General features: G+C 35.9%; 1 protein-coding gene across 11 annotated transcripts in view; it reads left to right on the top strand.

Annotated features, from left to right (window-relative positions):
* Nucleotides 1–17,081, top strand: part of WRN (WRN RecQ like helicase) — a 126,872-nt gene that overhangs the window by 86,916 nt on the left and 22,875 nt on the right. For 10 of the 11 annotated variants that reach the window (XM_028526899.2, XM_036011642.1, XM_036011639.1 and 7 more), the window contains 8 exons: nucleotides 3,912–4,053; nucleotides 7,280–7,450; nucleotides 7,529–7,626; nucleotides 8,422–8,497; nucleotides 9,304–9,380; nucleotides 13,761–13,836; nucleotides 14,065–14,177; nucleotides 16,237–16,351. In XM_028526899.2, the coding sequence (XP_028382700.1) occupies nucleotides 3,912–4,053; nucleotides 7,280–7,450; nucleotides 7,529–7,626; nucleotides 8,422–8,497; nucleotides 9,304–9,380; nucleotides 13,761–13,836; nucleotides 14,065–14,177; nucleotides 16,237–16,351 (868 nt within the window). The remainder of the gene's footprint in view (nucleotides 1–3,911; nucleotides 4,054–7,279; nucleotides 7,451–7,528; nucleotides 7,627–8,421; nucleotides 8,498–9,303; nucleotides 9,381–13,760; nucleotides 13,837–14,064; nucleotides 14,178–16,236; nucleotides 16,352–17,081) is intronic. The other variant, XM_028526900.2, reaches the window with a different exon arrangement.

Here is a 17,081-nt window from a genome sequence, read left to right as displayed (position 1 = left end):
CTCTTTCAGGCCTTCTTCTGATTGGATGAGACCCTTCACATTATTAAGGGCAATCTCCTTTATTCAAAGCAGCTGATTGTAAATATTAATCACATCTACAAAATACCTTTATAGCAACATCTACATTAGCCCTGGACCGAGCAACTGGGTGCCAGAGTGTAGCTAAGTTGACCCATAAAGTTAGTTATCATATCCAAGAACACATAATCCCAAGTGTGTATATATTTAACAAAAGAACTGAGAATTGAAAGTAGAAATAGAGAAATCCATAATTACGGTTGGTGACTTCAACATCTTATCTCAGTAATTAATAGAACTGTTAGACAAAATCAGTAAGATTATAGGAGAAGTGAACAGGACTATCAACAGACTGGGCCTAATTAACTTTTATAGACCACTCCACCCAACAGCAGCAGAATACACAATCTTTTCAGGTGCCAATGTAATGTTCACAAATAGGGACCTTTTTGGGTCAGAAAGAATTGTACTCATAGAGTATGTTTTCTGGCTATAATGGAATGAAACTAGAAATCAGTAACAAAGTAACAGGGAAGTCTTCAAACACTTGGAAATTAACACACTACTAATAATTCATGAGTCAAAGAGGAGTTCTCAGGGTAAATCAGAAAGTATTTGAACTGAATGAAATGAAAATGTAAAATATATGATACACCGCTAAAGAAATACTTACAGGGAAATTTAGAGCATTACATACTCTAACAGAAGAAAAGTTTCCAATCAGTAATTAAGCTTCTACCTTCAGAAGCAAATAAGATCAAAGTAAGCTAAAAGGAAGCAGAAAGAAGGAGATAAGAGAGGTGAGAGTGTAAGTCAATGAAATAGACAGTTGAAAAGCAATAGAGAAAACCAATGATGTCAAGGTTCATTGTTTGAACATGTCAATAAAAGTGACAGAAACTTCTATCAAAAAGAAGGAGATACATTACTAATATCAGGAATAAAAGGAATTTCACTACAGACCCAGCAGACATTAAAGGGTAATAAGGAAGCACTATGAATAACTCAGTGCATGTACATTTAATAATTTAGACGGAATGGAGTAATTCCTGATAACCTCAAGCTAACGAAACTTAGCTACAGTGAAATACAATAGATAACCTGAATAATTTTCCAGCTGTTAAGGAAATTGGATCCTTGTTCAAAACCTGTGAAAGTAAATTCCCTAGCCCAAATGGTTTCAACAGCAAATTATACCAACATTTACAAGAAGAAATAATGCCATTTTTACAGTGTAAATATGCCATATAAATGGTGCTCTCTCTAACATAAGACTATCCTGTAGGGCCCTGGTTGGTTTAGCTCACTGGATTGAGTGCTGACCTGTGAACTGAAAGGCTGCTGGTTCAATTCCCAGTCAGGGCACATGACTGGGTTGTGGGCCAAATCCCCGTTTAGGGGTGTGTGACAGGTGACTGATTGATAGTCCTCATGAATAGTCCTCTTTTTTTTTAAGATTTATTTATTTATTTATTTTTAGAGAGAGGAGGAAGGGAGGGAGAGAGAGAGAGAGAAACATCAATGTGCGGTTGCTGGAGGTTATGGCCTGCAACCCAGGAATGTACCCTGGCTGGGAATCGAACCTGGGACACTTTGGTTCCCAGCCCACGCTCAATCCACTGAGCTATGCCAGCCAGGGCCTAAATCTTTTTTTTTTTTTTTTTTTTTAAAGACTATACTGTAGGGATAAAGAAAAGATCAGTGGTTGTCAGAGGTTCTAGGGAGTGGGAAGGTGTGATTACAAAGGAATCTCCTGAGGGGGTATTTTGCTGTGATGGACTTATTTCGTGTCCTGATTGTGGTTGTGGTAGCTGTTGTGTGGGTAGCTGATGAGTCAATGCAGGAGACTTCATGGATGTGTTTACATTTGTAAAACTTGACATACCCAGAGACCTGCAGCCAATTTCACTGCACTATATGGATTGAAAAACAAAAACAAAGACAAAAACAAATGGTATACCTAGTTGAATGAACTGGGTACCTAGGTGTGGTAGTTGTATTCCTGTTAGACAAACCAAGTGTTACAAGGATGGAGATGTTCTCTTTGTAGTTAACAGATGGTTCCTTCACCAAGGCGATGGGCTTGGTCTTTGCACCTTAAAAAACAACAACTCTACAAATGTATAAAGTGCAAATTGACAGAATAGCTGGAAGAAATCAATAAATATACTGTCAAAGTAGTAGAGTTTGATATAAATTTTTAGTTATTGGTAGGTTAGACAATCAAAAAATTAGTAAGCTATTGAAAATTTGGTCAACATAGAAGCAGATTTGATTTATCAGATACATCATGTATAGAACCTTGCACCAAGCAGTTAGAACAATGTATCTCAATGTATCTCAAAGTGAGATAGGTATATACTATCTCAATGTATCTCTTTTTGCATTTCATGAAGAAAGAAGTGTATCTTTCTTCATGCCCACCCAGTGAGTGATGATACCTGTACAGCACCTGAGGCTAGTTCAGTCTCAGTGCTGCCCAGAACCCTATGGTCTGAGTGATTCACCTTTTGGCAAACCTGTAGCCATTGGCAGCGCACCAGCTGAGAAGCACTGAATTAGAGACTGTATTTCTTACACATACATGGAATATAGAAAATTGGCTATGTGTTAGAGCAGGGGTTGGCAAACTGTGCCTGTGGACCACACTTGCTGCCTGTGTTTGTGACTAAGGTTTTCTTGGGACACAGCTGTGCCCTTTATGTGTTTTCTGTGGCTGTTTTGCAGAATTGAGCTGAGTAGCTGCAACATAGAGCCCGTACAGCTGGCAAAGCCTAAACTATTTACTCTTTGACCCTTTATTGAAAAGTTTTGTGACCCCTGTACTAGACTGTACCATATCTCAAAAGCTTTCAGTGGTTGGAGTCAAACACACCACATTTTCTTCAGAATGCAATTGAGTTAGAAGCAGTTGGAGGATAAACACATTCTCATTCATTTTGAAATTGCAAATAACACTTCAAAATAACTCATTGATCAAAGAAAATATCCAACTGAAAATTAAAACATTTTTAACACTTTGTGATAATTACAATAATATACATGAATACTTATAAAATTCAGCATAGGTGGTACTTTGTGGGAATTTAAATACTTATATTAGAAAAGGAAATTAATGCAATAAATATCCTGCTAAAGAAGTTAGGGTAATAAACCTAAACATAGTCTTTTTCCCCCTAAACATATTATATCTGAAATACCGAATATATTATTGCTATTTCAAAGATATTTATTATAAAGAAAGCAATTGAATTGGGTAGTGGAACAGTATCAGGTAATTGATTTTCTCTAAGGAGTCCTTTTGTTCTCAGCCTGCTTTAAAGGATTCACATTTGTATTAATGATCATTTCAAATCTGCCTGAAGGATGGCTTAGGAATTTAACTTCTAAAAATGACTTAAATGAAACATTTATAGTCTCTGTGTCATATTTTACAGTCATTAGAGTTAAACTAAAAATTTATTGCATAGGTGATTTGTTTTTAAGTTAAAAACATTTTTTTTTGGCACCAAACCTTTCCTTTTACCATAACCAAACACTGAGATCCAGTAGTTATATAATCAGTACTGTGAGCACTTCAAGCTGTAATTCTGCTCTCAGACTGCTTGAACTTCTGTTTCCTCTGTCTTTGGTCTGAGGCACCTCCTGTGAAACTTGGGTTCGAGGGCACTGGGGTTGAGTACTACCGGTATAACATAGCCGTGATGCTATGTTATTGTCTGTGTTTCATGTTTTACATACTTTACATACTCTTGGCTGTAATGAACGTTATTTGTAGCTTCTGAAGCAGTTGGTACATTTGAGATACTGTTTTACTTGGCTAATTATTAAATCTTTTTGTTTCTAACGGTACATGCTTTAGCTAAGCCTTCTAACATACTATTTGTATTTAGATTGGATCATTGCTTATCCATTGATGAGTCAGATGATGTGTCACAGGACTTGGGGCCACAAGCATTCCAGCTGTTATCTGCCATCAGTGTCTTAGGAGAAATGTTTGGAATTGGGGTTCCAATTTTATTTCTCCGAGGATCTGTAAGTATATCTGTGAGTCACTGTCACAGTTCTTTGACTCCTGCTGCACTTCCCTTCAGAGGTTTGCTGCACTGTGATTGTGGCTTTGGCTTTAGATGAGTTATTAGAAACTCGGAGAGTCATGTGAAATTCCAGTTAAAGGCTGCATTCACTACTTTTGACAAAAGCTGTGTGTACCACACTGCTGTTTTCGTATTTCAAGCTCATGTTCAGCTCTGAATCTCCGCCTGGAAGCAATTTTATTACACTACAGTTGGATAATCCCTAGACTGGTTTTTCTTAGGATAATTAAGAAAAGTTAACTTTCATTGTGTCAAGGGACAAGTAGAACAAAATCGTATCTTTTAGCACCCTGGAAAGTAACAAATTCTTTGAATAAAACTTTAATCTCAGTGATTATTTGTAAAAACAATATTTGGCAGTGTATTTTTTCTTTCCTTCTGTTTTGTTTCTTATCAGGAGTATTTAGAATCCCAAGGAAGATTTATTTTTGTTTTACCAATAAATAAATAGTCATTTTCGCTACTTTTTTTGAGTGATTAATGTGCCAGTTATTATGTTAACAAATGCAGGTAAATATAAATAGGACACAACCCTTAACAGTTAAGAGGCTTTTTCTGTAGTCCTTTATTTATATGATTCTATTCCTGATTTAGAAATCTGTAAAGCAAAGCTAAGTTATTATATATTGATATTAGTTGAATAAATCAAAAGTGGGATAGAGTCCTTTGCAAATATGCATATTTATTAAAAATGTACTTAAAACTAGAGATTAATATTCTCACTTTGTAGAATTTTAAAAATTAGGTAAGCATTTATTTCTTAAATACTTGAACTTCATGTAAGTATTTTCTGAGTTTTTATTTTGCTTAGAAAAAGACAGATTAAATTGTATTTTTAATGAAATATGTCAAAATCATATTAACTATTTGGTTACTGAATAAAAAATTTTTTTAAATCACAAGTTTGATTAGAAATTGAAAACAGTGATACTACTTAAGGAACTTGATTTTAGCTGGGATGAGTTCTATTTTTTCTTATAAAAAGAATTTCAGTTGCAAGGGATAGATTAAATATAATTTAGATCTATGAAAATTTGTCTCTGTCATGTTCAAAAACGGTGTATCCCAGTTGAATGTGTAATTTATAGAAAATTATCCTTGTTTTAATTTGGTGTGATCCAGTAGTATCCAGTATCAACAAATAAGTGTAAGTGGGCTCCTAGACCAACTTGAACTGGCCACAAGAGGGATCAGATTTCACCTATTATTTGAAAACCAAGTCAGACCGCTTATACTGACAGTCTCTTCTGGGAGTCCTCAAATTAAGAAGTTTATTCTTTGTGAAATTGTATACTACCCTTGCTAGATAAAAGTGTAAAACTTTTTAAAAAAGTACCACTTAATGAACGTTTGTGGACATTAACTACAGTGAAAATAAGGCAAGTTTTTTTCCCCCTTCTATTTTAGTAATCTCGGTATCTATTGGGATATTGCTTTAACATTTATCATTGTACCTCCTTTGGGAATTAAAGAAGTTGGCCATGTTAACTAATTTAGGCAAAATTAGTATCTGTCTTTGCAGATAATTTTGATCTGTAAGGCGATAAATATCTTAAACTAGGGACTCTTGGAGTTTATGTAAAGAGATAATATTTGTATGTCTGTGTAACAGGTATAATTTCAGTAACTCGATTCTCCTTTCTTACACAAGATTTTCTGTATAGTATAAATGATTATGCTGTGCATCAGATGTTTGTGGATGGAGCTTAAAATTTTGTTTTTGAAGTACAAGTTTAGTTAGGAATTAAATAGTAGAAATGTTGCCTCAGGAACTTTTGTTGAGCTGTCTAAACAGCTCACCACAGAAATATCTTCAAATATTTACGTGAAAAAGTGGTAAGATATGGAGGTATGTTAATTTTATAGATTAGAAACTAGGAACACAGCCACTCATTTGCATTACTAGGAGATTCCGTGCAACCCCTTTCCTGGTCACTCTCAGAATAGGGAGCCGTAACAGTCAGGAAGGCTGTCCTTCCGCTGGCTCTGGGAGCCACCCTGCCTGAACCTGCTGTGATCAGGATCAACGCAACGCATGCTTCTCGACACTTAGGAGGCCAGTAATGATACACTGGATTCTTTGCTAACACCGTCTTGTGAACAGCTAACCACTCCACAGTCACGCTCCTGCAGAAGTAGTGGAGGAGCTGCCCTGCCTCACTTTCTGCTTACAGATGCCCTGTTAAATGCCTCTGATTAGTGGAACTTAAATGTTATACAGGATCCTAGTGGAAAGGGAGCTTGAAAAATAGTGTTTGTAACTTCCCAGAGTCTGTGGTAGAAGTTACACTGGATGAAGGTTAGACTGGCCCTTGAATTACAATCTGCCATATTTGCCGCGGATACATTAGAAAGGAGCAATTTTCCATAAAGCTGTATGTTCACACACTACTATATACGTTTGAAAGTAGTATTTAAATGTGTGGGATGAATGAAAGAGGCAGTAAGAGGGCAAACTGAATAGAAAAGTACTTTACAGAGCGTGAAGGTGGGCCGAGTCACCTCCATCAGAGGACAAGAGAATTGCATGTGGCAGACCAGCTTCCCCTGCATTTCTAGAGCTTGATGGCTGCGAAGAGTCTCCCACTGAAATCCTCTCTTGACTTAGGACGAAATGTCCCACAAGCAGCAGCTATTTAGTATGCACTTGCTCCTCCTGGAACGTCTGAGTAAAGCAGCTGAATCAGAAATGATCCAGTAAACTCGGCAGTGCGGCACGAACAGCCACGCAGTGGGAACTGAATTGTTGCGCTGCACTCACAGATTCCTCGCTGTTGGGTCACTCTGCCCTTGACATCCATGCTTCTAGTCTGGAGCTGTAGATTGTGACTGTGGCTCTCAAACAATAATGCATGTTCCTAAAAGGTCTAACGAGCAAAGGTTAAATATTCCTAACATATCCAAAAGTATGCATTGGGCAATGCTTGTGAATTATATGTGAAGTTTCCTGCCACTACTTTTAAGACCCAAAAGAAACACTATCTTGCTACATATTTATTTGTGACTTAAGTATTCAGAGCAAGTAGGATGGATAAAAATTTTGTAGACTTTGAAAGCTGAAATTTCGTGTTAAATGCAAAGAACCAATAAACAGTTTTGCGTTTTATTTAACCTCTTTGATTAAATCAGCATTTTTAGATACTGATTTTTATTCCTCACTTCAGACTTCGCAGCGTCTTCCGGATCATTACCGCACTCACAGAATGTTCGGCTCTGGCAAGGATCGGACGGTGAGTTGGTGGAAGGCTCTGTCCCATCAGCTCACGGCCGAGGGGTTCCTGGCGGAAGTTCCTGGGCGCAGCAAGTTCATAAAGACCTGCACCCTGACAAAGAAGGTAAGCGAAGTAGAAGTCTTCCTGTTTGATTTTAATTATTCTCCCTATGCGTTAAAAGGTGGTTCTTGTGTTCAACAGGGTAGAAACTGGCTTCATAAGGCCAGCACGGAATCTCCTCGGAGACTTATCCTGCAGGCTAATGAAGAATTGTGTCCAAGGACGTTTCCTCCACCCAGGTTCATTTTTCAGCTTTGTTGTTGTGGTTGTTTTTGTGTAAATGGTTCAAATTATATTCAGTTTACAGGCAGCACACAGGTGAAATGGGTAACGATATTGTTTTGGCATATCTTTTCTAGTCATTTTGGGGTTATGGGCCTGTGGGAGAAAGACAACTAATAGGACACTTTTCTTGGTTGATAGGAAGTGGTTGAGAATAGTATTAATAGTTAGAAAGCTGCTCTCCCATTAATGAGAGAAGCAACAGTGAGATCAATGTTGAAGACCACTCCATATACCTTATTTCCTTCTTATGTGTAAAACGTGGGGCAGGAATACACTTGCTGCCTACTTTTTAACACCTTTACATGTTACCAATCATTTATCAGATTTTTTTAAAAAGTTGAGATATAATTGACATAAAATTGTATTACAATGTGTTTGTTTGATATGTTTATCTATTGCAATATGATTATCAGAGAAGCCGCAATTCTTTTCTGTGTTGAGAAAAACTAAGATCTTGTCTCTTAGCAACTTTGAAGTCATAATGTAGTATTGTTGACTGTAATCACTATGTTGTGCAGTAGATGATCAGCTTTTCTTTTAAACTCCGAAAACTTAAAACGGTTTTAAACTTAAACTTTAAAGAGTTTAAAATATTCTTTCCAGAGCTTTTTCTGAAAAAAAAAAAAAAAATCAATTTTCAGATCCTCAGTTCTAAAAGTAATATAATCTCATCTGCCTTTCCGAGTGTAGAGAGATGACTCGCGTAGTAGATATTTATTACCTTCTAATGTTTGCTGATTGTTTTCCAGTTCCGGCGCTGCGTCTTCAGGCACCGGACAGCGTTTCTCCAGTCAAGTACAGACTGAATTAGCTGCAGAGAAGAAGGTTTGTTTTTATCAAAGAAGTGATTCTTATTCCATTTTTTTATTGATGTAACTTCTATTTTAAAATTTTATTATGTATTTTAGTTCCCCTCCAGTGAAAGGAGAAAGTGCCATATACAACAACATAAAATTTGTGAAGAGGAGTGATATGGACAGATAAAATGTGCAGTATATGGTTTTTGAGGTTAATAGAAACAGAAGTATTTGAGAAAGCAACTTAGTTTGATTCTTTTAAACCTATTTTCTGACTCCTTTGGCTTGGAGGGTTTTTTACATATTATGATACTTAATAGTTGACAGAAAAATAAGACTGATTTCTAAATGCTCTCATTAAAGGTACACACACACATTCTTGCTTTGTGTTTGGATTTTAGATAACTATTGCAGATTAAACACTTACCCACTGGTAGGCTCCAGCTAATTAGAACAACTGGGGTAACAGGAAAATTTGCAGAATTAAATTTTTCGGTGAATTTTTTCTGCTTTGTCAATGTTATCCAGAATGTAATTGAATAATTTTTGTAACTTGGGCACTTGTATGTCTCAAAGAATACTTTGGATCATATATTTTTTATAGATTTGGGAGGAATGAGACATTATGTCACATTTCCAACTATTTTTAGAACCCTGTATGTTAACTTATTATCAGGTAATTTTTATGAGAGCTTGGTTAGTCAGAGGAAAAATTGTCATTGTGAGGTGTTGTGTTTTAGAGGAAAATTGTCATTGTGATACCTTATTTTCTTCATATTTAAAAGTTTTTTGAAACTTCTAATTTTTAAAAATGGATTTCTTGATGTTTAAAAGCAGTCTCACTTGGAGAAGATGCATTCCTACAAAGCATTTGATAAAATTTCTTCTGGAAGTAACATTCCTACAAAAAGGTACAGTTCAAAATTTTTATTTTCTATACTTACTTTATCAACAGTTTTTTTCTTTCTTTCCTAAAGAGAAAGGCCTGTCAGATGTTTGGCCATTTCATTGTTAGAAAGAAGTTAAGGCATAAGCCTCCAGTGTTGTAATTATTCAAGCAGCCCTATAAAATGATAGCATTAATATTAATTTAATAGCTAGTACTTCTGGGTATTGTTGTTTACCAGGCTCTATGCTAATTACTAAGCATTTTGTATGTAATAGCTCATTTAATTCTTACAGCAACCTGTGATTTAGCTACCATCAAGATTATTTATCTTCATTTTATAGTTGAAGATACCTGTGGCTAAGAAGTTAGCCATCTTGCTCAAGAGCATACAACTAATGGCAGAGTGACTTCCAAATCTGTATTTGTCAGCCTCTAGCATCTAAATACTAATTATTTGTATTTGTATGAAATATATATTCTCATCTAGACACTAATGAATTGTATTTGTATGAATATATATTCTCACCCACATTTTCAAGAAGGACTCTATGGCAACGTAAAGAGGCGAGCACTGGAGTGGGTGGAGAATGGAGGTGATACGCGGCAGGGGCGGGCAGGGGTAGGCTCACAGCTGTGAGTGCGGGAGCACAGAGCTTGTTCTCGTGTTGTTTGTTACTGACTGTATCATTTTCCGCACAAACCGCTGCGAGCCGACTTTTGCCCACCCCTGTATTGTACTTTCAAGTGTGGTACATGACTTACTGACTTAGTAAAAGTGGGGACAAAGTACAGAATTGCAGAAGGTTTTAGTATGGAGAATTTGAAAAACTTGTTTGGACTTACAGGCAAATTAAGTGGACTGTGTTTACACACATTAGATGAAAGTAAATTAATGGGCTGTAACACTCATTGTCTCATGATTTGCTCATTAGAAAATACTACTTATACTACTATGCTCAGTACTACTTTGGATCTGACAGAAATATTTACCATAACTGCAAACAGTGTCTTGTTGTTTGGATATGTAGTATGTAATTATTGTGTTTTATGTAAACAAAAGGTTTAAGGAGTGTACAAAACAAGGTATTCATTCAATATGTTGAGACATTTCTTCATTTAAACATTTACTGTGTTTTTACTACTGTGTTTTCTTTGTGCCTGGTACTGTTCTAGGCACTGGCATTCAGTGGGGAATAACAGAGACATCGCCACTGCCCACCCCACCCCGCCCTGCCCCAAACTTAGACTCGAGCAAGGGTATCCAGCCTTTTGGCGTCTCTGCACCACACTGGAAGAAGAAGAGTTGTCTCGGGCCACACGTTAAATACACCAACACTAACGCAAATTAACGCGCAAAAAAAAAAGTTTTAAGTCAGTTGACGATTTTGTGCTGGACCCTAGCCACCCTGGGCTGCGTGTGGCCCGCAGGCTGCAGGTTGGACACCCTGCATCTAGCAGGATGTACAGTTGAGTAGTTGAGTTTCGTGGTAGACACACTGGGTTTAAGGTGCCTTTTGAGTGGTCCAGAAATTAATTTGAATATATGGGTTTAGTGTACAGAAGAAAGATGTTTACTATTAATAACTATTATCACAACATTCATTTGCATTTTCATTAAAATCATACACATGCATGGTTTTAAAGTCAGTTGATGCCTGAAGACGTGTAACAGAGTATACCAGTGCAGCCTTTCCTGAGCCCAGTTTGTGCTGTTCTGTAGAAGCAGTCCCCTGAAATATCCCGACTGGTTCCTCCGCTATTGCCACTATTTCTGAGTGGCATGCTGAGATTACTGTTTTTTGACTTCCCAGTTTTGGAAATTTTCTGTTGACATTCTGTAATGGTAGATTAGGGCTTATCTCCCACATCCTCTTCCCTTCTCTCTCCTCCTTCATTTTATAATTATACTTCAGGTTTTGGTCACATTAATAATTTGTTTTTACTTCATTATATCTACTCAAGTATTATACACTACTAAGCCAAACTGTGTTATTATGACCACCACTAACTTAATTTTCCTTTATGTTAATAATTGTCTTTTTTAATCTCCTCTGCTTGGTTTTTAGTGTTCCTTTTATTAATTTTTCTTCTATTTTCAGACTCTTTGTTTACTTTCTTAGAGAATGCCTTGACTTTATATCATATCCCATCTAATGAAATTTTCATTTTAGTTATCAAATTTTTAGTTTTTATGAACTATTTCTTGCTCTCTTCTTTCTTTAATATATAGCAATCTTTTTTTGTTTCATGGATACAGTAACTTCGCTTACCTCTTTGATTATATTCATTATAGTTATTTTGAACTTCTTTGTACTTGTAATAGCATTCATAGGCGAAATATATTTTATTTAACATTTTTCACATGTATTTCTGCTTTGGGGACATGTTACCCAGAATTTTGCTATTATGTATGGTGATAAAATTTATTTGTGAAATAATTTAAAATACCATTTTCAAATAGTTCATTAGTATAAAGATTTCCATAGATGATAAAATGAAGGTTAATATATTATTTAAAACAAATTTATAATTGTCTTGAGTAACCTGGTATTACTAATTCTTTGCACTGGAGTTATCTTTCCTTGGGTTCAACTTTAGTTAATTTTAGTGATAGGAAATTTTTCCTCTTTATATTTAATCAGTGAGAAATGCTGCTTATAGAAATTGGTTTTCTATCTATCTTGTGGCCTAGTACCTTTCCTAATATGTTGTTTGTTAATTGGGTGTTATTTATCCTTCTTTTTAGGAGTCAAAAGCAAAATTACTTCTTTGGCTTATTTTTGTTTGATTTTGAAGAATATTGTGAATAATTTGTTTAATCTCATGATGATGTTCCCCACCAACTAAAAATTAATGGTATCACAGCAAAGAATCATAGATTATATTCTTCTTGGCTAAAAAATATTATCTTCTGTATAGATAGTACTGCTATCTATAGGAGTACTTTCCTAGGAGACCGCCACTCCTACCTATGTTGTCTTTGTCCAAATGTCTTCTATACATATTCCTTGATCACCCTTCCCCTTCTTTGCCTACTATCCCCCTCCTCCCTTCCTTCTGGTTACTGTCAGTTTGTTCCTTGTTTTAATGTCTCTGGCTCTGTTTTGCTTGCTTGTTTGCTATTGATTAGGTTCCACTTATAGATGAGATTACATGGTATTTGTCTTTCACCACTGGCTTATTTCACTTAGCATAATGCTCTCCAGTTCCTTCCATGCTGTTGCAAAGGGTAGGAATTCCTTCTTTCTTTATGTTGTGTAGTACTCCATTGTGTAAATGTACCACAGTTTTTGGATCTACTCATTTACTGATGGGCACTTAGGCTGTTTCCAGCACTTGGCTATTGTAAATTGTGCTGCTATGAACATTGGGGTGTATAGGTTCTTTTGAATTGGTGTTTTGGGATAATTAGGATACAATCCCAGCAGTGAAATTGCTGGGTCAAAAGGCAGTTCCATTTTTGGTTTTCTGAAGGAATTACATATTGTCTTCCACAGTGGCTGCCCCAGTCTGCATTCCTACCAACAATGTACTAGGGCTCCCTTTTCTCCACAACCTCACCAGCACTTGTTTGTTGATTTGGTTGTGATGGCCATTTTCAATGGTGTGAAGTGGTATCTCATTGTGGTTTTAATTTGCATCTCTTATGGCTAGTGATGCTGAGCATCTTTTCATATGTCTCTGGGCCCTCTGTATGTCCTCCTTGCAGAAGTGTCTGTTCAAGTCCTTTGCCCATTTTTTAGTTGGGTTGTTTGTCTTCCTGGAGTGGAGTCATGTGAGTTCTTTGTATATTTTGGAGATCAAACCCTTGTCTGAGGTATCATTGGCAAATATATTTTTCCATATGGCTGGTTACTTTTTCATTTCCTGATATTTTCTTTAGCCATGCAGAAGCTTTTTAATTTGGTGTAGTCCCATTTATTTATTCTTTCCTTTATGTCCCTTGCTTAGGGGACATATCAGTGAAAATATTGCTGCATGAAATATCTGAAATTTTCCTGCCTGTATTCTCCTCTAGGACTTTTGTGCTGTTGCAACTTATATTTAAGTCTCTTATCCATCTTGATTTTATTTTTGCGTATGGTTTAAGTTGGAGTATTTTCTTTCAAAGAATTTGGTCAAGGAGGAGGATGGGGCAAATACTGTTCTTAAGTATACCAGTTTTTGATGAACTCAGTTATAATTTTAACTTACCATTGTAATGAATGCGTTTGACTCAAAATGTCTAAAATCTTGGCTGTCATAAAAGTGACAATTGCCCCGCTGGTATTAGGAAGAATCACTGTTAGTATAAGGCTTGAAAAGACTGTCACTCTTGTGCTATTCTCATTCTGGGGTGAAATAAAAAATGAACTTGCAGAAAGAAAATTTTTTATCGTTTATTTTCTTTTAAATATTTCAGCATCTTGGTACAGTCACCAGGGAAATCTTACAAGTCTTCAGAACCTGTTATTTCAGCTGAGGAGCAGGAGACTCAGGTATGACTTTTGTAAAAAGGCGGTAGTTTCTGAGGGACACTTATGAGTCTACACTTGCTTAAAATTCTGTTGCCAGTATTTTTAAAATTGTCCTTCAGTGAAGAGTCTGAGTTCCGTTTTATTTTTCACTCTAAGGAAAAATGTAATAGCTGAATCTCTAGACATGAAGGACTGGATTTCTCTAAGTTCATTTCTAAAAATATTGAGTTGTTTCTTTTTTTTTTCCAGACTGTGCTATATGGCAAATTGATAGAAGCTAGGCAGAAATATGCCCATAAATTGAACATTCCTCCCGCTATTCTGGCAACAAATAAGATACTGGCAGATATGGCCAAAATGAGGTAAATTATCTGTTTGTTTATGTTCTAACATAATTTTCTTCTAACATAATAGATTTATAAACCATATCTTAAGTGATAATAACTATGGCTCCAACTGTCCCATCTGTTGGATAGGACACCTGTCATGTCTGCCGGTGGCTTCCAAACCTTCCCTGCTGCTCCCAGCGATCTCTGGTCTTTAGTCCCGTATTTCTATGTGAATAAAAACCTGCTGTCTTCAGCACCAGATCCAATGCATAAAAAAATCGGCCATAGTCCACCACACTCCATACATGGATTTCCTGCAAATACTAAGACCTTTCTTTCTGAATTCCTTGTTTTTGTTAGTCGTACCGTGATGTTCCAGTCATGCATGTTTAAACCTCTGGTATCATTGTCACTGCTCTAACCTATCAGTACATTCCCTTCTTACTCTTTTTAAAAAGTGTTTAGACTTTTTCATTTAAATGTTTCTTGTGTATCTGTCTCTGCCTTCCTCCCTCATTCAGACTTCATCCTTGGACTATCACAAAAGCCATTTAACTAGTCACTTTTTCCACCACTTTGTTTCATCCAATATATGGCTACCAGATTAATCTTTTTCATGTCATACTTCTGCTTAACTAGTCTCCCACTATGTTAATTTCTTTGGCTTACACTTCAAGGCCCTCCATTTATAGACTTAAACCTACTCTTCCATCTGAGTCACAGAATTTTAAATGGTTTGTCTTACTTGGATTTTATACCATTTGTTGAAGACTCCTTTTCAGTTCCATATACTTATTTAAAATATTGCTTCTGCCTTGTAGTTTCTTTGATTCCCAAACTCCTGGTAGGAAATTCTTCAAAATCTGGCTTTGTTATTATTTTCTCTGTCAAGTCTTCTGAGTTCGTATTAGCAGAGTAATTCCTCTCTCTGGAATTCATAAAGGACTTCTAAATACAAATTCGTTGGTGTGGTGATTGCAGGGATGGGGAGGAGAGTGGGCAGAGGCAGAAGAGGGTCTAAAGGGTGACAAATGGCAATGGAAAAAATACAATAACTTTTTTTTAAAAACCTTTAAAATTTTGAAAGGTGCTCCTATGGCCCTTATCACACAATGCTGTATTTATTTTTTGCCATTAGTGGCACACATATGTCATATCGTCTAGATTTTAAACTCTGTGGAAAACAGTAATGTGTTCCTCATCTTTCGTGTCTTTCAGAGCACCTAGCACAATGTCTAATAAACACCATGTAGTCAGTAAATATTTAGAAGAAATTATTTCTAAAGAATAGTTGCTTGATAATTTTATTTTTCTTTTATGCATTTAAAAATATTATAGAATAGTAATGGAGGTGTAAATATAGCATGGAAAATAGAACCGATAATATTGTGTTAACTATGTATGATTTTAGGTGGGCACTAGGTTTATTAGAGTGAATACTTTGCAGGTTATATGAGTGTCTAATCACTGTGTTGTACAACTGAAACTAGTGTATTGTATGTCAACTGTAATTGAAAAATAAAAAATTGTTTTAAAAATAGTTTGTGTCACTCAATTTCATCCAAGAGATGTTTTGTTAGTGTAAAGTTTTTTCAATTTTAGTAGTACTTATAGTATATAATAATTACTTCATTAAAATAAATGTTCAAAGACCACACTGTAATATTAAGTGAACATATTTAAAGGAAAAAGAGTAATCATTAGGTTGGCATATTTATAGATAGAAGACATCATGCAGTCTCTTGGATATTGGATACTATAAGAAATACTGAGTTAGGTTTATTGTTACAAGTAAACACTTTATAAACACTACACAAGATTTTCTGAGTTTGTAGGCCTCTTAGTTGTCCTCAGTTAATACCTCATAGCTTTTCGTTTCATAGCTATAAAAATAATAACAATGATAAGAGCAGTGATAGAGTAGAACATTAGCCTGCCTATGATAATGGCCTGTTTAGCAGGGAGTACTGTGTCTTTGTGGTGATGGTGATGTTTTCATTCATAAATCACCACAACAGCTAAGGATCAGCTCTGTTGCTGGAGTGGTAGTGTTTCTGTGACTTACTGACTTTCAGTTTCTTTTTAACGGCAGACCGACGACAGATGGAAACGTGAAAAGGATCGAGGGTGTTTCTGAAGGCAAAGCCACAATGCTGGCTCCTCTGTTGGAAGTCATCAAACGTTTCTGTCAGATAAAGAGTGTTCAGGTAAAATGCTGTGGTGTACAGGGGTTCTGAAAGAATAAATACTTTTGACAATTTGAAAAATGCCTTTCAAAAACAACATTTTCTCCCTTTGTTTTCATTTCCACACCAGGTACTTAGAAAATGAATTCAGACCATTTCTAAAGTAAATCCGTTAATATGAACATGTTAGTTACCCAATTTTTATGATGCTACTGAAGTAGTTGTCCAGGCTATTTATGCCTTTCTATTTTGTTGGGAGGTTTTTGTTTTGAAATTTGAGTAGGTGTTGTATTGTTGGTAAATAAAGTATTTTACCATCAACTTACCCTTCCCTTCTAGTTATGCTGTCTTTGATAATATTATGTTTCATGGTATTTTTCTCTTCATCTTCATATCCTCATGTTTCTTCTTGCTCCACCACATATGACATTTCCACCGGATTGTTTGGATTTCTTTCTTCAAACTCCACTTGCAGACTCCAGCACAGGCGATCGGATCCCATCTTAGAGATCATTTTCTAACTCTAAGTAGAAAACTCTGCTTTTTGTATGTAACATGTCCCTGTGTTAATACAGAATATCACTGACAACTTTAAATTTTTTTATACTCATATAAGGTATCATGTGCAAATTTCATATATGTCATATTGGATATTTTGAAAATGAAGTGATAATTTTTAACAATTTGATAAAGAACACCATGCCAGTGGTAATTGAATAATTTTTCTTTCTTTGGACACTTGACGGTAGGA

This window comes from Phyllostomus discolor, chromosome 11 (assembly GCF_004126475.2).
Source record: "Phyllostomus discolor isolate MPI-MPIP mPhyDis1 chromosome 11, mPhyDis1.pri.v3, whole genome shotgun sequence".
NCBI lineage: Eukaryota > Metazoa > Chordata > Mammalia > Chiroptera > Phyllostomidae > Phyllostomus > Phyllostomus discolor.
Note: the sequence above shows the minus strand (reverse complement) of the source record. Positions and strands in the feature narration are given on the sequence as shown.